The sequence below is a fragment of the Gossypium arboreum genome, chromosome 10 (assembly GCF_025698485.1).
Source record: "Gossypium arboreum isolate Shixiya-1 chromosome 10, ASM2569848v2, whole genome shotgun sequence".
NCBI classification, from domain to species: Eukaryota; Viridiplantae; Streptophyta; class Magnoliopsida; order Malvales; family Malvaceae; genus Gossypium; species Gossypium arboreum.
This window is the reverse complement of record NC_069079.1, coordinates 29266866-29291511: the sequence shown is the minus strand read 5'-3', so window position 1 is coordinate 29291511 and position 24646 is coordinate 29266866. Positions and strand designations below refer to the sequence as shown.

The 24646-nt window shown below is 32.6% G+C and overlaps 1 protein-coding gene across 1 annotated transcript; it reads left to right on the top strand.

The window, feature by feature from the left end:
- The first annotated feature begins 19113 nt into the window (after positions 1-19113).
- Positions 19114-23483, top strand: LOC108489555 (uncharacterized). The gene is made up of 4 exons (XM_017794194.2): positions 19114-19760; positions 19883-20330; positions 21522-21646; positions 22640-23483. Exons 1-4 carry the CDS (start codon positions 19620-19622, stop codon positions 23096-23098), a joined length of 1173 nt encoding a protein of 390 aa, XP_017649683.1. The 5' UTR covers positions 19114-19619; the 3' UTR covers positions 23099-23483.
- The last annotated feature ends 1163 nt before the right edge of the window (positions 23484-24646 follow it).

Here is a 24646-nt window from a genome sequence, read left to right as displayed (position 1 = left end):
GAGCTAAACTCACATTCCCTTATCTCTCCAAAACTGTCCCTAATGTGATTCCGATCATATTATGTATTTCTAATCGGAAGACTCAAAATTGGACCAAGTGCGAGGGGTCTAAAGTTAAAATTAAATTCATCAAGCGAGTGCTTTATTTGATATTCTCATGTTTACTGCCTTGATATGTCATGTGTCAAGTTATTTCCACAGATTTTATCATGCATTATGTGTTTAAGTGTTTGGTATGTTATTTTATGTTTATGCATGAGATTGTGTAAAGCTTGATCATAATTATGTGTGTGAAGTGTGTCATTTTATGTTGTCATTTTTTATCTTAAGTCATGTTATTTACGCGTGAGTTATTTAAACATGTTGCTTGATTAAGTCATTTGTTCATATGTGTGTTGTGTGCATGTGCATCTAAAGTCTAAGTCGAGGGTCTTAGCCGAATGTGAATTATGACTGTTGCAAATGGATGATGTCTATTTATATTGGTTGTATATGACCGATTGGTGTCCCAAAAGTGCCCTTTCAACTAGCCGAATTCATGCACCAAGGAAGCTCCTAGAACCTTCAAGAATTATATTTCATTGTGGGTGTATTTTGACCATTCAAATGGTGTTCAAGTTCATGTCCATGCATTTCTTAAGATGGAAGGATTTATGGCTTTAATGAAGAAACATGTACCATTCAGTCAAGGGAGATGTAGGAGAATTAGAATCTGCACATTCATGGAATTATAGCTTTTCTTCATGGTTAAGCATTCATGCACATCCAAAGGGGTTGTTCAACATTAAATTCGGCCATGCATGCATCCACCAAGAACCATGAACTGGTTTTTAATGGATTAGTGTAAATAACTTAATGTTAAGCATGAACATGTTTATGGTGTGTGTGAACACATTAGATGCCGAATTTGAATGGTAAATTAGAGTCTATAAATAGCTTTGTAACTGAACATTTCAGGTTAGACTATTCTGATAATAAACTTTATATTTGAGATTTATTCTCTCTAGTTCTTAATTGAACTTACCCGACTTAACAAACTTTACAAAGTTTTTAGCATTCACCAATTGTCTTATCACTCTGTTTCCTATGCTAGTGTAACATCTCGAAATAGGGCCTAAATGGAATAGTGGTTGCAAAACCACAAATCTGAGATAGAAAAGTTTATTTCGATTAATTTTTATGATTTACCGAGTGATTAGATGCATGTGTTAGAGTATTGATAAGAAATTTTATAAATTGCATGTTTAATTTGCCTATTAGGGCTTATTTGTAGAAGTTGTTGTAACAGCCCGATTTAGGGCCTAAACGGAACGATGGTTTTAGAACCACGAATTTGAAGTCAAAAAATTTATTCCAATTAAGTTTTGAGGTTTATTTATTGATTAAAATATTGTGTAAAAATATCGTTAAGAAATTTTACTGATAAAGTGCTTAATTAGACTTTTAGGACTAAATTGTAAAAGTTGCAAAATATGTGTTCTAATTCATAAGTACTTGATTGAAAGGGGGTTTTAAAGAGAAGGTCCTTAAACGGAATTAGACCATTATATTTTGTTTGGACAAAAATGGGCATGAATAGGACAAAATTTTAAAGAAATGCCTTAAGGGCATTTTAGTCATTTGGTAATTAAAAGAAATAAAAAGGGAAAATAAAGCCAAAATTGACTCATCTTTTTCATGGAGGCCGAAATTAGCATGGGAGAAGCCATGGCTAGGGTTTTCAAGCTTTCCAAGCTCAATAGTAAGTCCGTTCTAGCCTTGTTTTTCAAGTTCTTTACGTTTTTAGAATCTCAGTAACTTGATTAAGCTTATTCTAGCAATAATTTAAGCTAAGGTTCATATTTGGAAAAATAACCATAGGTGAAATATGTTTATTTTGATTTTTTATGGTAGAATATGAAGGCTGAAATTATGTTAAACAACTTTTGCTAAGCGGTTTTAAGCAAAAATGAGTAAAACGACTTAATCAGTAAAAGTTGTTCTTGTTCATAACTATGTGTTAGAGTGAGAATTTGATGTTTCCATAGAAGGGAAAAATGATCAGCATGTCATAAAACATAAGAATATAGGATGAAGTTTAATTCCCGAGCCTAGGGGCAAAAGTGTAAATATGCAAAAGTTTAGGGGCAAAATTGTAATTTTGCAAAAGTTTGAGTTAAGGACTGTTAAAATATGATGTTTTAGATCCCGGAAAATGAGATTTGAACCTAGAATGGGAGAAAAATTGAAAATCGGGAAAGTTGGTAAAATGGCCGTTTTAGTATGGTGGTAAGTTCATATGTATAATAAGCATTAATTTATGCATGTTTCAATGTAAAATTGATATATTTACTATGATTGCCGAGGTGTTGAAAGTAAGTATAATTATGATGATTTAAATGTTCAATATTAATTCGACATGGAAATGAGAAAGCATGTAAGTTTGTAAGTAAATAATACATTATCTTTATTACGTTTTATATTTCAAAGATATTTTATGTATTGTATCGATTTTTGAATCATAATTGACTATTAAAAGAATGAAATAAAGTATTAGAAAGTGAGATACTTCCCGTTTGAACCTTCGGAATCGAAAGATACAGATGGTATGTAGCTAGGTCACATGATGTACACCATGTGTACAAGAGAGCTACGAGACATTATGAGGTAGCTAGGTTGCATGGGTGATACTATGTGTACACCATGTAGACAAGAGAGCTACGAGATAAATGTAGCTAGGTTGCATGTGTGGTTCCAAGTGAAGGACACCATGTAAACAAGAGAGCTACGAGATAAAGTGGCTAGGTCACATGGGTGGTACTAAGTGTTCACCATGTGTACAAGAGAGCCAAAATTATGTGTACAATCGAGCTAGGTCACATAAGTGGTGCTAAGTGAAGGCCACTATGTGTACAAGAGAGCTTCGATTTTAAAGTCAATGTGTGCGTGCGATACCATCGCAGATCTCATTATTATTCCGAAGCGTTCAACTGGGAAATTGATTAAATGAAATTGTTTATGACTTTGTGATGATAAGTGTAAGTATATACGTGTGTAACTTATGGGCAATATGCTCGATATGTGATTGGAAATTGGAAAGATTGGTATGGGTAAGTGATAAATACAATTGAAGTGTGAAAGATCAAAATTGACAATAAAACTGTTCTGGATAGTTGAAGTGATGAGAATCTAAAAATTTACCAAAAATAGTAGAAATTGAATCAAAGACTGAATACGATATCAAATTAAATTTTAATGAGTCTATTTTCATATAACAGAAACAGAGCAAGCAAAGGAATTCTATATTCTGAGATATTAAGTTTCTATGAGACTGGTTCAGAATGACTACGTGATCCCCTATTATGACTTTGAAAAATCATTAAAAATTGTACAAAAATAATTATGGGATATAATTTATATGTTTGAAATCCTTATGAGTCTAGTTTCAAATAAAATAAACAATAACATCATATGAGTTTTGTACGAAGAGAAAATTTATTTTTAGTGAAGAGTGGTCAGGGCAGTTGAGCAGTGAAACAGGGGTAACTTCAATGAATAAACTGTACTAATTGGCTAGACCAAAACTTCTGAAAATTTTATGGTAAGAATATACATGAATCTAGTTTCAAGGAAAATTTATGGTTTGTAATTTGGAGTTCTGTAGCTCCAGAAATAAATAATTTAGCTTCTAATACTCTGCTAGACAGCTTATTTTGAACCTGTTTATAATTGTAATAGTGAAAGTATGTGTGTTTGTGATGGTAATATTCCGGGAACATATTGTGACTTTGTTTAATGTATGATAGTGTATTGTTTATTAATATTTACATATTTACTTACTAAGCTATAATGCTTACTCTCTTCCTTTCCTTTTTCCTATAGTGTCGCAGATGTTAGCTCGAGTTGGAGGTCGCCGGAGGTTAAATCACACTATCAAACTATTGATCAATATATAAAGGTTTTAAAGCATGATATGGGCCTTGTAATTTTTTTTAAGGGGCAGCTTGAATATGTTTGAAAAGTTTAAAATTTGATGAAATTTTATGTCTCGATTTTAAATGATTACAAGTACTCAAGTCCGGTAATACTTTGTACCCTGTTCCAGCGTCGGATAAGGGTAAGGGGTGTTACACCTAGGGTATGGCAAATTCAACTATACCGAAGTTCTAGTGGTTCGAGTGTTACACGAGTCTCAGCTTCAATATAGCTAAGGTTCTTTAGCTAAGACTACTATGGGTCAAGGTTTTCCACCAATTGAACCATTCAAGACGATCCATCCCATTCAAGCAATTTTCCGAACATTTCAAGTCTTGAGAAATCACATCAGTCTCGGCTTAGTGCCCAAAATACATCACAAAGTTGAGTACTCACATAATCCTACGGCATGCAAACTATATCCAATGATCTCAAAAGGTCACAAGGCCAAAATATCCACAATTAAAACACACATTTACTTATAGTTTTCTGCATACTTTCACTGCACATTTGCATTATTAACACAACATCGTCACTATCATTCGACATGTATAACATACCCACAATTAACACATTTACAATAGCCATCACAAACATACATTTCATATCACAATTAACACATGATAATACTCAAACCACATATCATAATTATATAACTCGCAAAGTTAATGAGGAAAATAAGAAAACTTACACTCGGAACTTATGATAGGTGTAACACCCCTAACCTGTATCCGTCATCGAAATAAGGTTAAAGAACATTACAAAAAACTTTTAACTTAAAACATTTGATTACAATCATTTATAAAACCATCATATTCCATTCAAACACATGCATAACATCCCTTTTTCAAGCCCTCGATGCCCTAGAAACACTTTAGAAGTGATTCGGGTCTAAATCAGAAACATTTAAAACTTCATGGAAAAAGATGGAAAAATTCACACTGTAGGGGTCACACGGCTGTATGGTCAGGCCGTGTGGACATTCAAAATAGGCCATTTTCAAGCCATTTCTTTCACCCAAAATCTAGCCACTTACATAACCCAAATGTACCTATATTCATGCATTCAAAACACACTTAACATATGCATATTCAAGCTAAAATATCATAGTAACTAACTATTCAACCAATATGCCAAAATGGCAATTCAATCTCAATAATCAAAGTTGATTAAACATTTACTAAATTCATCCATAATTCAATTAACCAATTACACAACTTAAATACTACATATACCATAATGTTCACTACCAATCCCATGCACAACTAATACCATTATGACCATTTCCACATATACCATCTACTTTAATAAATTTACCAAATGCCAAATACATTCAAGGCTACCAAAACTAGCCATTAACAACTTGATATACCATCTTATTAAATACCAACCAACATTTCAAATACGCATTCTAACATAACAAGAACAACTCATGACATACATATTTTAACTACCATACCAACTTCCATCATTTAATCACACATCACCAAAATAACAACCATTATAAGGCCAAATATACATGATATCGTATCAACCATTTCATCACCCAAAATAGCATATATACAAGCCAAACATAATGGTTAATTTTATCAAATAAAGACACATATACATGTGAATATTTATCCAATTATCAATTAACTTGTTTCCATGCCAACACATAACCTAATTGCTACATAATCACCATACCATGTTAGATTCATGCCATATCTAGTTCAAAACCTTTCCAAAGCATACCATATCTCGACCATGTTGAGGTTAATTCATCATATATCACTTTGGCCATTCAAACATGCCTTAACACATTATCAAATTAACACATATCAACAAAGCACCAAATGTGTCAATGCTACATCACCCGAAATGGCATATACATGCCAAACACATCAACTAACATTCAACTAATCATCAACCATAAGTTTACCTATACATGCCATTATAACCTTAACCAAGACATCAAAATCTACCAATATAAATGTTGGATAGTGTGAAGGATCTCCGAATAGCTTCCAACCCGATCGAGCTTTTGATAATCTGTAAAGTAAGGGATAAACAACTACATAAGCAATGAATGCTTAGTAAGCTTGTACAAACTTTAAACATAATATTCCAATTCAATAATGAACTTTATATGATAAATATAAAGTTATACTAATGCCTCAAGAATTATCAACTACATAACCACTAACTTATAAATAAGTATGTCTATCAACATCATATATATTTTCATTTCTAACATAATAGGATTTTATAAACATTTTACACAATCATTAACCTTTTCATAAAGCGCTAATAACTTTTTTACTTTCTATTCCATTTACTATGCTTAAACTTAAATAACAACATCAATTAACTAATTAATATATTTATTCATAACATAGGTAAGTTCAACCACAACATACATAATTTCTCATATATATACACTATTCAACTCATCAATTCCTTTTTCATCATATCACATTTCAATTATGAACTTACTGTTTCATTACCTCTTCTTACCATTTCATTTGTACAATACCAGACATAAGCATATACATCAATCATAATCTCAAGCTTGACATAAGCCTAATCACCATCATTCCTACATAAATTAGTGCATTTATGTATATAACTCATTTTGGGTTAATCATATGATAAACCACTTTATAAGAAATTACACCTTTTGAATCTTACCAACTTTTCATGAACATAAGCATATTTCCATTTGGCCAATTATCATTTCAATGAATATCATTAATATTAAACATGATATAATGCAACCAAAAACTTAGCACAAACCTAAGCATCATCCACAATCTCAATTGATGAATTCATTTATATTCAGGTCAATATTCAATAAATAACAAATCTTTCAAATTCATTAAACAATTTACCTTATTGAGATTTTCCATACGAAGAACAATTTACGGATAAGAGTACATTACCAATCCAACCAGACACACCAAATGCTCACACAAGCCAATCCCTCAAACACACCGATACTCATAAGAGCTAATCCAACCAACACACCAATACTCATGAGAGTTAATTCAACCAACACACCAAATGGAGTGTATAACACGAGAGATCGCAACAAATGTTGAACCTCAGTTTACTCGGGTAATATGAATATACATCACTCCATAATCATCTCCGCTCCAATCTCACATAACACATCAAATCACGACTATACTCTATCCTGCGTTCAATCCAATCCTAGTAATCAAATTTAATATTATATCTTAAATTACCATTAATTATAAAAAATTAAAAATAAATATACAAGTTGTACCATGCTAATCTACTCAAAAATTCATATTGATGTTAAATTCTAACTGTACAAACACCTAGCTAAATTGCAGAAATGTCAAAGTATAGGGGCATTTTGGTAATTTTCTATTTTTCTTGATTTTCCACCCAATCTTGATCTAAATTAATAATTTCATTCAATATATTAATTTAGACAATAAAACAATTCATTTTATGCAATTTAGTTATTTTTAAATTTTTACAAAATTACCCTAAAGTTTTACTTTTATTCAATTTAGTCCTAAGCCCAAAACATAAAAATTAACCATTTTTACCCAAAATTGAGTCTATTCGAGTACTCAAGGTATCTAAAACAACCCATTCATGCAACAATTTCACATTAAATCCTTGTATTTTACCATTTTAACAATTTAGTCCCTAATCGAAAAATTCATCAAAAAATACTTTTAAATAACAACTAATATCTCAATTTCATCATTTATCATCTAAAATCACAAGGTTCATCAATGTAAATATTCAAAATCTTTAATAGTTTCAAAATCGAAGGTATGGACTAGCTGGACCTAGTTGCAACGATCTCAAAAACATAAAAATTACGAAAAATCGATAAATAAATCACTTACATGCATCCATTTTTGTTTGGCCGAAGCTTGGAACTTCTCCCTTTCTTTATCCATGGTGACATTCGGTTTAAAGAAGAATGAAGAAAAACAAATCATAATTTTCATCTTTATTTTAATTATACTTAATTTTAATTATTTTACCTTTATACGAAAATAAAACAAACTTTAAAGTTCCCTTGCCATCCTATTATCTTTAGGATGGCTAATTTACTCAATAAGGCCATCCAATTATAATTTATTAATCAATTAACACCTTTAAACTAATAGTGATTGACTTTTTCAACTTTTACGATTTAGTCTTTTTGGCTTAATTAACTATCAAAACGTTAAAAATTTTCAGCGAAACTTTAATACCACCTTAATGGCATTCTGTAAATATTTATAAAAATATTTACAGCTCGGTTTATAGAAATGAGGTCCCGATACCTTATTTTTTAAAACCACTTGACCTGAGGGTCTTACCACTTGAACTTAATAAATCATTTATAAATCATAATTTATCAAATCAAAAACCTTTTTAAAAACCATACTTGACTCGTAAATATTAAATAATAATATTTACGAACTTTCTCGTTAGATTTGGTGGCCCCAAAATCATTGTTTTCGACACTATTGAAAAACGGGTTGTTACAATAGGAGTTTGGGATACTCCTAAGCTCCTATTTAATACTATGGATCGTGTCTACAAGCAGCGATTCCAAACACTCACTGTTTGCGCTTTCACCTAGTCGCTAGAAGCTTAAACTAGTTTTTTCTTTCCTTTCGCCTTGCTCATAGAAGGCTTTCTGTAACACCCCTAATTCGTATCCAACACCGGGACAGGGCTCGAGGAATTACCGGAACCTTACACTTTCAGTATACTAACTCGGGTCACAAAATTTCATTTGAATTTAAATCTTTTCAATCATGAACATCTCATCCCTTGTATAGGCCTTTGAGACCTATAATATATCGGAAGGCAATGCGGGACAAATTCGGACACGTTTGATAAACATTGGGCTTCTCGGAAGATTTTCTTTATCATGAAATGTCACACGCCCTTGTAGGTGGGCAGTGTGGACTCACACGCCCGTGTATCTTGGGGCACGCCCATGCCCTTCAACCATGGGCAACACTAACTTATCAACACGGCCATAGAACATGCCTGTGCTGCTTGTCCGTGGACGACACTGTCATTTTAACACGGCCTTGGCGCACGCCCGTGTGGCTTACCCGTGTATGACTTTGAGCTAAAATATTGAGTGCAGGGGACACACGTCCATAGCACACGCCCATGGGAGAAAATCGTGTGTCACACACGGCCTAGACACACGCCCGTGTGTCCAACCATGTGGACTCTAATAGGCTATTTTCCAAGCCTTTAGTCACCCCTTTCTACTACTTGTGCCTAGTGGTTACCAAGTTTGAGAGAAAACATGATTTTACGCGTGTAAATAATCTTAATGAAAATAGTTGTATGGAAACCTCATATCATTAGTTTCATACATAAATGGTTATTTCCTCTTAAGTGTCATAGGTTCCCATGTTACAGTAATCCATCCGAAATTGGCTCATTCATGTGACTCATTGCCAATTGATAGCAACCCATCATTAGTAATTAAAACCATGTATAAAATCGTAGGTCATAGCCTACTTAAATTAAGCCAATTTTCATGGCCATATACAAAGAAATAAACATATTTTTACATGCCTTAACTTGGAAAATCAAGTGACACAGATAATAAAATACTCAAAAAAATACTATACATGCCATTTAACAAAATAAACAGAGTGTTTATACCAAAGCTTGTTTCGTTGATAGTGTGTTGACTCTCCAATTGTCCTCCAATCCGTTTGAGTCCTCGAGCTCTGTGAGACAGGGAAAAAGAGAGGGGTAAGTATTTACATGCTTAGTAAGCTCAAATAACCGGAAAGTAAATTTACTGAGTAATTAGCATACATCCATACTTAATTCATGAAATCATCCATTATGAAATGATTTCCTATCACATGCACTCGATCAATAAGTTAGTCACATAATCATGTAATTTAATTAGATGAGCTCATCATTCAACATTTCATTCACATATATATATCCCATGTTAATCTCGTTGAGTTTCTAGGAAATCTCGATGGAATACCCATTATCCGTCAATTCTTACGAATGATCATTTCACATATATGCACTATCATGAACCTCACATCATATGGCGGGATTACCAGTCCAGGCTAAATCCCTTATAACAACAAACACCCTTAGTGAGTTCGGATCTGAATTACCAGTCAGGCTAAATTTAGACCCTAATCGGATTACCCGTCCGGGCTAAATCCTAAATACACATATATTCTTCGGGAGGCTTGATCATTAAAGGAACACCCGTCTGGGCTAGATCCTTTTCATACTTGAGATCACAGATTACCCGTCCGGGCTAAATCCTTACTGCAACACATGCAGGATCTCAGTTCACATGTCAATAAGGGTTTATCCATCGAATTCCCTCTGTCAACCTCATCCGAGGCATTTTTCACATGCTACCATCAATATGCATTTCCATAATATTTCATGCTAATAATAAATGCAATCATCATGCATTCATAAATCATTCAGTTATGCATATTAGGGGTTTACTTTAAGTTATCCGAACTTACCTGGTATTCCTTTCGGGATTGTGTTTCGGTTATTCTGAAACCTTGCGTTTACCACGATTGACCTCCGGAATTTGTTCCTCGGGGTCTATAATAGCAAAATTAACTCATTAATACCCCACATTATACTTTCAAGTTTAATATCTACTCCCGGTCCAAATGACCGTTTTGCCCCTAACCTATGACATTTTTTTACGATTTAGTCCCTAGGCTCGTATAATGAAACACATGCAATTTCTATCTCACCCAAGCCTAGACGAACATTTTTCTCTCTTATGGTAGCCCACATTATCCATTTTTTCTCACTTCTAACACACATTTACATCTTTTGCAAAATGGTCCCTATAAGGGTTTCTCATGAAAATCAACTAGGAAAAGATGTTTAATACACATTTATCTTTCATATCCCTCCAAAATCCATCAAAATACAAGCAACTCATGCATGGGTAAATTTTAAAACATGAACCCTAGCATGAAATATGGGTAGTAATGGAGAGATCAAGTTACCGGGATTTTAAAAATACAAAGAACATGAAAAACGGGGCTTGGGAGCACTTACTATTGAGCTTGAAAATTGAAGAAACCCTAGCTATGGTGTCCTCCAAATTTCGGCAGCTATGGGAAGAAGATGAGCATATTTTTGCTCTATTTTTCCCTTTTTTATTTTATTAAAATGCCTAATGACCAAAATGCCCTATGCCCTTTCTTTAAAATTTCATCCATGCAAGCCCATTTTTGTCCAAAAATTTAAAATTTGGGAAAATTGCTCTCCAAGACCTTCTAATTCATAATCTAAAGCAATTTCATACAAATTGCTTCTAGAAACCAACTTTTTCAATTTATTCAATTTAGTCCTTAATTTTCAATTAGACATCTTATACTTAGAATTTCTTCATGAAACTTTAACACATGCATATACTCATATTCTAGGCCTCATAATAACCATAAAATAAATATTTTGATGTCAGATTTGTGGTCTCGAGACCACTATTCTGACTAAGCCTTATTTCGGGATGTTACAGTTTTGAATCTTCAACAAAATAAATCACACATCAAACCCAATTAATATTTAGCCATAAAATCATCTAAAGCAACAAAAAACGCAGGCCTAAGTTTGTTCCTCTTGGAACTGGAAATTTCAACTAGCCTAGCTAAAACCCAAAAATCTCAATTCCTACTCATTCCCTTTACTTAAATTTATTCCAATTATCTAATTATTTGCCTAAGAATGATTCTGAACCTTCAAACCACTCTAAACTACTTAAAATCATGGTTCTGAAATTTTAAAGTACATGCCCATCTTTTAATGAAAACTCAACAAAACTTTAGTATCTTTTGCTGACACTTTAAGAAGAGTTTAGAAACTTTCTAATCACATCAAAAAGAGTTGAAAAATACTTTGAAACATTAATTTCATTCAAAATCCCGAATTTCACCATTAACACCCCTAACTTTGACATTTACACAAAACCTTTGATTCATAGCTAAAAACTCAATTTAAATGGCTAGAGTTCATAAAAAACTATTAGAAAAATGAAACATTGCCTTGGTTGGGGGAAAAATGAATGTTCAAAAGGAAATCCGAAAAACCCATAAGTTGAACGATAGTAAAATCAATGATGTTCTTGGTGCTCTTTATGAAATTCTTGAGAGGTTTAATGCTCGAAAGATGATGAAAAACAACAGAATTGAAGTTTGAAAGATCAAAATTGGGTGAATGGTGTTTGGGGTTTCAAGGGACGGTAAAGAGAGTGGGGGAAAAACTTGTGAGTTTCTTGTAGGTCGGAGAAAGAAATAGGGAAAATTTTAAACTTTGGTATATTTACCTTTGTGGTACTCCTACATTTAACCCCTTTTCAAAACAATCCATATTTTAAAATTAAAGACCTTTTCTACATTATTTTCAAAAATTGATTTAACTTTCAAAAAGCCATAGTCGAATATATTTTCGGGTTACCATACTCCAAAATTTCCTAGCTCATTTCAAGCCAGAATTTCAAGTTTCCCCTTGAAACTTCTAGACCCAATTTTAGGGTGTGATAATAAATACTCTTCATTACAATTGACTTTTGGTCAAGAGCCAATAAAACTCATTTTATAATTTTTTGAATGTGAGATATATGTTTAAGTTGCTTCACCACAATGTAGAAAACAAGTACTCAAAGAAAGTTAGGAATATACATTAGTTATGAGTCTTCTTGTATTATTAAATGTATTGAATAAATTGGAGATTCAATTATAACATGATTTGTGATTACTATTTTATTTGATAATTGTCTTAACATTAGTGGGAGAAAAATGATATTTGGATGAACTAATTACTTAGGATGAATTATCATTATCTAAATCTTCATATAAAGTAATTTGAACCAAAAGTTTAAAAAGATAATTCACTTTGTTGCAAGTTAATTGCTAGATATATTTATTGACCTAATGAGAATAACTAAGTGTTACATATCAGTTGATGTTTAGAATTCCTAGTACGACAACCTTGCTAGAATAAATAAAAGTATTGCATCCTTGGAGCATGGTCGATTGATTAGTTCCAACTATGAAAATTATCATAAAAGAAAATAATAAATCAAGATGGTTATATAATGGAGGCAAGTGCTTCTGAAGTGACCTGTGACATAACTAATTATTAAAACTCCAGAAGAGATTCAAATACCTGAAATTGACAATGGAAATAATGAAAATAAAGAGATTTCGATAAGTTATGTTAGCATGAGAAAATATAGAACCGCAAGAATTAGAAGTTGTTGACAACGGTTTTGTGCAATTTTATTATTCAGATAATGAAAGAAAATGAGGATCTTGAATAAATTTTTCAAGAAATATAAATATGGAAAAAATTGGCCAAGATAGAAAGACACAATTCAAGTAATATTAAATTTGTGAAGTTTTTGGACCAATAGTCTGAACATCTAAAGGTATAAGGCCAGTGAGGGTACCAATGAGTAGTTTTGTTAAAACAAAAAAAAATATGAAGTTTTTCATTAAGTCCTACCATTGATTATGGAAGGTATAATATTCTTTTGTGATGGATGCAAAAATCTTTATGTAGCACCCCAAACCCGGCCCAGACGTTATGACCGGATCCGACATGCCACATTGAAGCGTTCAAAACATTTTATACTGTTGATCCAGAAAAAACTTATTTAGTGTTTTAAAAGATAAATTCATTATAGGTTAAAGTGAATGGAAGTTGTGCACCAGGTAGGAAACCGGAAAAGAGGTGGTGAGTCCATCAGACTGCTTAAGTACCAAGCTCCCTTCGTATCCAATCCTAGACATGCAAACCGCCATTGCCACACCTTAACGTCATGGATATTTCTAGGAAACCGATTTGATTAAGTCATTTTTAGGAAAAGTGATTAATTTTGGAAAATACTTTCATTGCGAAAGCTTTGCTTGTTGTCGTGTTATTTTGAAATCAATTGTTGTTTTTGAAAACACGCCCTAAAGCTATCCAATTTCAACAGTTAAAATAAGTAATACCTATCTTAGTAATACATATTAAAACCATCAAAAATAATTAAGCGGCCTTATTACATTTAAAAACCCAAAACTTCAAACGTAAATAAAAGGATGTCCAGTTCCCCGGAAGAAAATCAAAGTTTGAGCGGTGGCCACTCCAATTCCCTCACGACTCAAGCCCACTATGGTTGGGGATTACTGCGTGGATGAAAATAAAAGGGGTGAGTTTGGGAAAAACTCAGTGTGTAAATTAACCCAACCATAGCCTATATCAGCTCAAACCACAGAAATAGAATAAGTTGGCCTTAGCCCAGAACAGAATTCAGAATAAAGCCCATAAGCCCATAACAGAACAGAACAAATATTACATGTTTATGCAGAAACCCAACCCAAATTCATCCATAACACCCCCGTACCAGCCTTACACCATGTGGGGAGACTACTCGACCCACCCAACCGCTACACACCACAGAAATCGCAGCGAGGCTGCCAGATTTTGTGACGAAGTCACCAGATCTGATATTGTGGCGAGCCACCGAGCAGATATATGTGGCGAGCCACCAGATCGAGATAATTGTGGCATAGCCACCGGGGCGAATATATGTGGCGAGCCATCGATCGAGATAATTGTGGCATAGCCACCAGGACGCTTCCTCCATAATATAACCCATGTCCCCATGCAACAGATATATAATCATGGCATACATCATACAGAATCAGATCGTCATGCTTTTCAGTCAACCCATGTCCCCATGCAACAGATATATAATCATGGCATACATCATACAGAATCAGATCGTCATGCTTTTCAGTCAAAATTAACCCTAGGGGTATAACGGTAATTTTGCACCTAGGGGTATAACGGTAATTTTCCATACCTAGGGGTATTATAGTAATTTAGATGCTTTTAGGGTTTTCATGCATATCCTAACTATTTACGTACTATCAGAACACTTACCGCGCACACTTACCGAATTGGGCCCGTTGGCCCATGAACCCGATCTTTGGCCCATTAAGCCCAAATTATCAAAATGTACGAAATCGCGCGTACTGCAGTTTATTACTTTAGATTACCAAATATACAAACCCAACTATCTTACGAGCATTCGCCCACTCGCAAATTCCCAAAATACTAAATTTTCGGCATTTCGGCTTTTTGGCTTTTGCCAATCTAGTCTATGAGAGGGTGTCAGTTACACACCTGTTTGCGACGATATGCTGACGAGATCCACACACGAACCGCCTACAATTGGATTACTAACACGTTAATCTAACTATTCAAATACAAACTACGTATTAACCCCTTACAATATTCGGCCAACCACATCTACAGATCATTGTAAGCTTATAAGAAAACAATAAGCAACTCATTAACAAATTTTTGTCAATGTTTACCACATAATCATAATTTCACTGCAAGCTGTCTTCCTGAGCAACAGTCACTAAATTATTTATAACTGGAGCTACGAAACTCTAAATCAAGTGCCGTTAATTTTTCCTGAAAATAGACTCATATATCTTCTATCCATAAAATTTTCAGAATTTTTGGTATGGCCAATAAATACCAGATTTTTCTTAAAGTTTCCCATGTTTCACTGTTTGACTAATCTGACCACTCTTCATTACGAATCAAATTTCTCATTGTACAGAATTCAAAATATGTTCTCGTTTATTCCATTTGAAACTAGACTAATTAAGCTTTAATTACATAATTTATGCAGCTTCTAACTCATCTCCCACAATTTATGGTGATTTTCCAAAGTCACATTACTGCTGCTGTCCCAAGCAGATTTATTACCAAATCACTCTTTCACACCTAACTTGCATGCTTGTTATTTAAACATGTCTATCACCAATCAATCATCACATATCTATGATTTTACTTAAGTATAATCTCCATTTCATCATTTTAAAGCACAACATGTTAGCCGATTTTTCCCCTTAGCATCTAAGGCATATGCATGCTCATTTGTTTAGCTCAACTTCACCTGTCTTCCATTTTTCATCAAAAGAACATGAAACAACAACCATTTCCTTCATTTTAATTCATGACTAAATGCTCACAACACAACTAAAAACCAAAATATGCTTCAAGAGTTAAGGTAGAATCAAGAAGAACTCATGAACATTAAGATAGAAGCAAACTACCATGAACTTACCTTCAATTTTCTTCCCCAAGTGACCGAACATTCAAGAGCTTTCTCCTCTCCTTTCTATTCTCTAACTTTCGGCTATGATGAACAAAGATGGACAAAACTTTGTTCTTTTCACCCCTTTTTCTTTTAATAAAATTTCATATTTCATCCATTTAATTCTTTAATACAAAAGACATGAAATGCCCATCATGGAACATTTACCTAAACCATTATCATGGAATATTTACCTAATCCATTATCATGGAACATTTACCTAACCCATTATCAATTTGTACCATGAATTATGGATATCAAGTGCTCATATTGTCTACAACAACATGATGGCTGGCCACTTCAAGTAAAATGGGAGGTTTGTTATGCAAATCCTTCTATTTTGCACTCTTATTTATTTGGCCACTTCAATTTAGCCTATAGCATTTTCAAACATTTTCACATAGGTCCTATTTCATAATTTCACTCACTTTTTCTTATGGAACAAAAATTAACTAAAATTGCCGGGTTCTATCTTAAGCTTGGGCCTTCTAGAGGCCCACTAACATAATTAAACCTATGCCAACATTCACAGAATTCCCGAAAATTGGGGCGTTACACTTCAGATATCTTATTAGTTTGACAGTTCGTGAGAATTTGACATGCGTCTAATGCTTGTTGTTATAGACTTTTATATGAATCATCATATAGTGGAAGTTTGTATTAAAATTTAGAATGTTGAAAGCATACATAATTTTTTTAATACAGTTGTGTAAATATTTTTATGAATTGATTTGAACACATGTATCAGTATAGAATGATCATGGACAAAGTTTTGTTATGATTATTGTTGAAGCTCTTAATGAGATCAAAATATATTTTCCCAAAGTTCTTCCTCACTCATAACATTTAAAAGAACAATTGTATAAATGTTTAGCAAATCCTTTTAAGTAACCATTTGAAAATTTAGTATTCAAGATTGAATTTGTAGAGTATGAGATATTATGTGATGTTGTCATGAGGGGTAGTAAATACATATTGTACTCTTTTTTCCTTAACTGAGGTTTTGTCCCACTAGGTTTTCCTAGTAAGGTTTTTAACGAGGCAACATATTATACATATTATAGATATGTGTACTCTTTTCCCTTCACTGGGAAAGATTTTTATCTTAGTAAGATTTAACGAGGCACATTATCTACCAATAGACATCCTATGAGAGTATTATGAATATTTTATTATTAAGTAGATGTCCATCAAGATTAAGATAAGTTTGAAATATATTAGGACTATAGTGTTTTATTAGAAGTAAATTTTGAAAAATATTGTAACCATTCATATTGATAAATAAAAGTACATTCTTTTTGCTCTCCTATTTCTTGTTGTTATACTTTCTTTATTATTTATTACTAACATGATAATATTTTTAAAAAGTTCTTTGGTTTTATTTTAAGGGTTTAACAATCTTTCTAAAATCGTATTCAATACATATCAATAATTTAAGCAAACAAAATAATAATGTATAACAATAAAAAAAATCATGCAAAATATAGATTAAACCAACTAAATCATACAATAAGTCAAGTTTGAACTAAATACATGCAATAGCAAATACCAAATACCAAATACTTAAAAATCATATGAAAGTATAAGTTAAACTTTAAAAAATCAAATTGAATTAATTTAGGCTAATTACAAGGACTATATCATAAACATAATGAATTTTGAGGGTCTCTTGTAATAAATAAACCAATCAACAATATAAAAATAGAACAACTTTACATGAGGTTTTTTGGGTATAATATAAGTTTTAGCCCTCAATATTTTCATATTTTATCAATTTGACTCTTATTCTTTTAGCTAAATTCAGTGATTAAATTTTCAAAAAAATCAAATCACTTTTTATAATGAAAATGTTGACTAAAACATTAAAATTTTAATTATGTTGAAACTTTATCTTTGACATGCCACTATTTATCTTATATATCTTATTAACAAATAATTTAAATATTCAAAATTATAAACAATTTATAAAAATTTAAAAATAGCATAAAGCACACGAGAATTACAATGTAGGGAGCCATGTTTAAAATGTAACATTTTGATCAGCATTTATTTCTATTAAAAAACTAATTTGATATATTTTTTGAAAATTCGATGATTAAATTAAAATTTTTAAAAAATTAAGGACTAAATTTAGTTAAAAATATTTAAATTGAAAAATAGAGGGTAAATGCTAAATTTGTGATTATTATTATTTTTACATTAGCAACATTCATTTAATAAAGAATGAGAATACAAACCAGATCAGTCCCAAAAGAAATGACAGCTGACGAAATGAAGAAGAAAACAAAAGCAAAGTGTTTTTGACATTTTAGCCTTCACTTTAACTCTCTTTCTATAATTGTTTTAATTAGTTTTTGAAAAATTTAAATTCTTTTGAATTTTTTATATTTTAATATTTTTAAAATTTCTTTTGATTCATTTGAGTTATTTTTTTATGATTTTTATATAGTTTTTAAATATGTTTTTTTTTACAATTTTTTTTGATTAAGCTTAATTTTTGGATAAAAAAATAAGACTCGTTTAGAAATGCGTCGAGCTTTGGGTAAAGCTTTTTTGGTCCAATCCGGCCTAGTCTGAATTTGCACAAAAAAATTTAATGTTTTCCCATTATTTTGCTGATGTTTTCTTATTATATTGTTGTTATTTTTCCATAGTTTTGTTGTTATTTCATTATTATATTATTACTCTTTTATTGTTATTATTTGGATATTATATAACTTTTGTTTTATTGTTAATGTTGTCATTATTTTAGAGGCATTTACTTGTTAAATTATACTCATCTTAATATTATTTAAATATAAAACTTTTTAAATTTATTTATAATAGTTAAAAATAATTATTTTAATATTTTAAGTGTTTTTATATATTATATTTATTAAATATTTTATATAAAAATATACTAATCGAATTCGGTCAAACTCAAATTTAATATATATAATCTGAGTCAAATTTAAGTAAAAATTTGGAAACATATAGTTGTACCACAGGGGTAAAAATACAGGATTAGCTGTAGTAGTAGTAATATACTAATATTGAGCGACTCCCTTTCAACAAACTAAAAGAGCGACTCACTGAGTGAGCTTAAGTTGTCTTTCTCCTTCAATTGCCCAAATCCAATAAAAATTTCTCACTTTTATCGAATATTGAAAAACCTTACAAAAATTACCCAACAATTAAAAAAAAATGATTATTCCATTTCCATCTCAGTCCTTATCGTTGTCGTCGCTAATTGCACATTCTATTCCTAAAATTTTAACCTAACGGTGTCAAACATAATCTTTGGCGTGCTGAATTTTGTAGAATTTATTCCCTTTTTTTATTTTGATTCTTCACAATTTATTTCGGTGGTTGCTAATTTTGCTTGTTAGATGTGTTTATTCAACGGAGTTACTGATTCCAAGAATCTCATCTCCACCGACTAAGGTAGTTTTGTCAATTTCCAGATCTTAATCTCCGAAACAAACAAAACGAAAACGAAAATTTATTATTATAATTTTAGAGGGCGATGGATAGAATTGCAACTACGACAGCGGTTTTATTGTTTTTAATCGTCGCCGATGTTTCCAATGCTTCTTCGTTTTCGAAGCTTCGATTCTTAGCCGATAAATCTCCACCAAAGAACGACACAACCGCTGCAACGCCGCCCGTAAGTTCTCTTTCGTTCTACCTAGTTGTCTAGCTTCTTCTTTTTTTCTTTTTTTTTTCGTTTTTGTTGTATTCTTCAGGAATTTTGTATTTAACAGAAACTATTTATTGTTGGGGTTTTAGAGTTCTCAGTTGCCAGCCAAGAAATTGGATCCTAAACCCAATAGTCAATCGAAATTGGATCCAAAAATAACGCATACTGCGACTCAATCTCCAGTTGACAAGAAGGATCAAAAACTGTCAGATGAACCGGGGAAAGTGATTCCACCTCCTCAAAGGGAAATTGATAGTGAAAAAAATTCCAGTTCAACTTCAAATTCAACGAACTTTAACACAGTGGGGGATAATGAGGGGAAGAAAAAGAACATAGATAGTGGAAAGAAATCGAATAGCACGGAAACTGAACAGGGAGCTGTTGTATCAAAGGAGGATAAAAATAAGAAGCAGCAGCAGAAGACTGATGATGATGGAAATGAGACCCAGTCAGGGATTGTCGAAACATGCGACAGGGTAGCTGACAGCTGCAAAGACAGGAACTCCTTGACTGCCTGCATTAAAGGGTCTGAAACTGGTAATTCATTCTTTTTGAATTGTTTATGAGGGTGGTAGGGTGGAATTCTAAGGAATAGAAAGTGATTTAATGCTTAAATAGATTTAGCTGAACTGCCTTTGTTAGAGAAATGGTATGCACACATTCATTACTGAAGTGGAATTTAGTATGCATCAGCTGCCTAGTAGAGTAATTATATGCGCTGAAACTTATCAATTATATCTGTCCTTATTGTGTAAATTGGACTGTAATGTGCCTAGGCCTGTTGCTTTTTTGGAACTTGTTTGAAAATTAGGGTTATGAGCTGTGCCATGTCCGTCTAGCAATGCATGCGTCCATGGCTAGGATGTCTATGTACAAACGATAAAGTCTGCTAGATTAAGATTTAACCCAAAAAAAGTGGAAAAATTAGTGCTTCTTTAGATTGCTAGATTAAGGTTGGATGAAGTTCAGCACAATGAACAATTTTATGGATGATAGCTTCCTTTTAGGTGTTATCTGACATGGAAATATAAATAATGGCAATCTGATTGTTAGGCAGGTATTGCTGTTGATTCAATTCGTAGGAATATTTATAGAGGGTTAATGGTTAGAAATTTAAGTATCTAATGTTGATTTATTTGGTTAACAATATAGGTAATGCAGTTCTGGGGTCAATTTTCATCAACATCCCTTATATTGAAAATATATTTTGGAAGATACAGCGGACAAGTTCATATGAAGACATCTTAACTATAAATTAGTACAATTAGCATAAGCTTTTTTAGCTAACTTATAATTAAACCATATTATTTGTCTATTCATCTTTTTATACGTGTGTGGATATGTTGGGTGACAGGAAATTTGACCACATTGTAAATGCTTGGAAACAATGTCCTTGTCATTGGATTAGTTTTAACTGAACAGTTATTTGGTGATAGAAGGAATAGTAAGTTATTTGGGTTGTTTTTATGTTATGCTATATTGTTGCACCAGTGTTAAGAAATGGATCTCAGTATAGATGTTAATTCAATCTGTGCAAATATTAGGCAATATTTGATGGCTGTTTAACAAGGTTGATTCCCAGTCAATTTTATTTCCTAATTGTATAAAATAAGGAATTAGCGAACTAGTTTTTAATTTTTCTTGTCAGCAATATAGAATTAATATAGAAGCATAGTGGTTTATTTCCTGATGACAAGTAATTTGTTTGATTTCCTTTATCCTTTCCAGGGTCCAAACAATTGGTTGTTCTGGTCCACAATAGTGGAGAAAAAACTTTGAACGTCAATGTTGCTGGCCTTCCTGGTGAATCTTTTGCCAAAATACTTGAAGTACCGAAACGTGGAACTATAAAGGTATGATCTTTTCTTTATCTTCTTTCTCATTGTTTTTTCTCATATTATTGAGGCATTATAAGATCTATGTTATGTAGGAATAAGATTCATAACATAAAATTTGAAGTTGGGATTTAGCCAGTGGCTATTTAAACCAAAGGAGAAGTTCTCAGCTAGTTTCCATTGATTCTACCAGCTGTTATAGGAATGAAGTTTGTCAACTGATTACTTTTAGGAAGAAGACCTGCATAACAATTTCCTTCCTCCCCCTTGTACTTAATGAAATGTTACTTAAAATGTAAATTGTAGTGCCAAAGTTTAGGAGATTTAGTAATTCATTGTTTAGCTAAGTAAATAAATAAAGGGCGAAAATATGGAGTTTGTTCTCTGCTCTATATTGATTGACATCTGTGGGCGCCTAGTGTACTTTGAAGGATTGATTGCTTGTATAACAAGATTTGAAAGCTTGACACGAAGGATCTTGTTAAGCATCCTACGTAAGATGAATTGGTAACAAGTGTAGAGGTCAAGCCTGAATAAAAAAGAACAAAACTCTAACTTAACCTACAAAACCTTCTCAACTGATATGGATTATCATCTCTATACAGTCAATTAATAGGCCAAATACTAACAGCTGAAATAGGTGGGCTTCTAGCATGAACAATGCATAAGAGGCAAATCAGCAAACAACACAACATATGAGGCAATAAGTACAATTTTGAATCTGATACCATGTTAAGCTCCTAAAACCTAAGTTACTAACAAATCAAGAGGCCCAAACTGAATGCAAATGCACATCCAATCCAAAGTTAGTATCAGATAACAGCACTTGACAGGCCTTTATACCGAGTTGACGGTACACTGTATTGTTTTAAGTAACTTCATAAGGGATGAACATGTACACTCTCTGACAATGAACAATGTTCCCCCAAGTGTTCATGCTTAATAACTGTCTCTCTTATCATGCGCTTGTTTGTATCCAGAGTTGATGTGTATTTGCTTAACTGTTTTCAGATCAATATCTCTTTGACTATTAGCGAAACCAGTGAGCTAAAGTTAAGTGCTGGAAATGGAGATTGTGTGCTTCACATGAACCCTCTTGTACCTGAAGGGAACTTTTTCTTAAACCTTCCTTCTTATGACAAGTTGCTGACTCCAGTAAATGGCGCATACTTCTTGATTGCAACCGTTGTAATTTTGGGAGGATCATGGGCTTGTTGCATGTTTAGGAAAAGGAGGCGGCATGATGGTGGTATACCTTACCAAGAGCTAGAAATGGGATTACCAGAATCCATGCAAGCTACTGAAGTAGAAACGGCTGAAGGTTGGGACCAGGGTTGGGATAGCGATTGGGATGAGGACAAGGCAGTTAAATCACCAATGGGACGACGCCAAGTACCGAATATCTCAGCAAATGGCCTCATTGCTAGGTCTTCAAACAGAGATGGTTGGGAAAATGACTGGGATGATTAGACATTTTTAGCAGAAAAAAGGAAGGTAAGAAAGTGAAGGAGTGACAGTCATAGAAGAGAAGGAAGAGGAAGTGGCGATACAAAGAACGGGCAACTTGATATAGAAAATGTAAATTGGTCCACACAGTTGTCATGTTAACATTAACAGTCATGAATAGGGAGTCCTCAAAAGAGCCTATGTTTTTACTTCCTTTTAACATCGGTGATGATGCATGCTGTTTGAGTTTACTAAATGAAGTTCAACTGTGGTTTTTATGTTTTGGTTGTAGAGGAGCATTCAATTTTTAGGCATTTGAGGTTGGCAAAGGATTGAACTGTGTCTCTAAAACTGAAGAGTCAGAATGTTGTTTTGAAAGATAATACAGATGTTAGCTCCGTTGTTGTTTCATGTATTTGCAGGAAGGGTTACATTTTGGGATAATCACGATTAGAACAACTATGTAAGTGAAAAGATGGAAGGCAATCATATTATTCTTAGCAGAGGCATTGTGTAGCATGTATAATTGAATTTCCCACCAACAGGTAATTGTTATATGCATATCATAATGTATATTAAAAAATAAATAAATTTATCAAATAAATTTATAAATAATTAAAAAAAATTGGCGTGTAAATTAGAATACTAAAGTATGACACAAAGCCAGCAAACGAACAGACACTAACAATAACAAAGTGTAAACTAATCAAAACAACAAGAAATAACAGCACATTCCTTTCCTCTTTCAATTCTGTTGAAAACCCATTAAAAATCTCTCCCCGACACCGTCCCAGAGAAAACTTTGGGTTTTTTACTTATAAAATATAAAATAAATAAATAAAAAATACAAAAATGGCATATTTCAAAAATTATGTATTAAAATGGTATATTCAAATGAGTGGAGGGTAGTGCATAGATGGCACCACCTAATATTCTGATAGCATTCTGTTAAAAAAAAAAACATTTTAGTAGTGATAGCATTCTGTCAAAGTGATAGGTGCCAAAGTAATAAGCGGCACAACTTTTTTTTTTTTTAGTTTGTAAGCAGAGAATTATATATCCAAATGAGTAATTATGTGAAAATTTTTAATGATATTTTTTCACATGTTTTATTATTTTTAATTTTTAAATATAATTTAAAATAAATGGTAGAATTAAAAAATCACCATTAATGTATTAAATAATTATCATATTTAAATTATTTATTTTTATTAATTGAGCTAGATGGGGGAGAGGGGAAATACCACTAGTGCCTTCTATTAGATAGGCACCGTACCTCTATACCCTTAAGTGGTGCCGCCTATCATTTTGGCACCACTACTAAAATATTATTATTTTTTAACAGAATGCTATCAGAATATTAGGGTGGTGCCGCCTGTGCACCACCCTCTATCCCTTTGAATGTACCAACATAATTTTTGAAACATGCAATTTCAGTATTTTTTTTAAATATTATACAGGTAAAAAACCCGAAAACATTGGAGACCACATTGAGGTAGAAATAATGAGCATCTCTAAACTCCAAAGCTGACCGACGTCGTTCATCAAGAAACCAAGCACTGTCGATCTCTT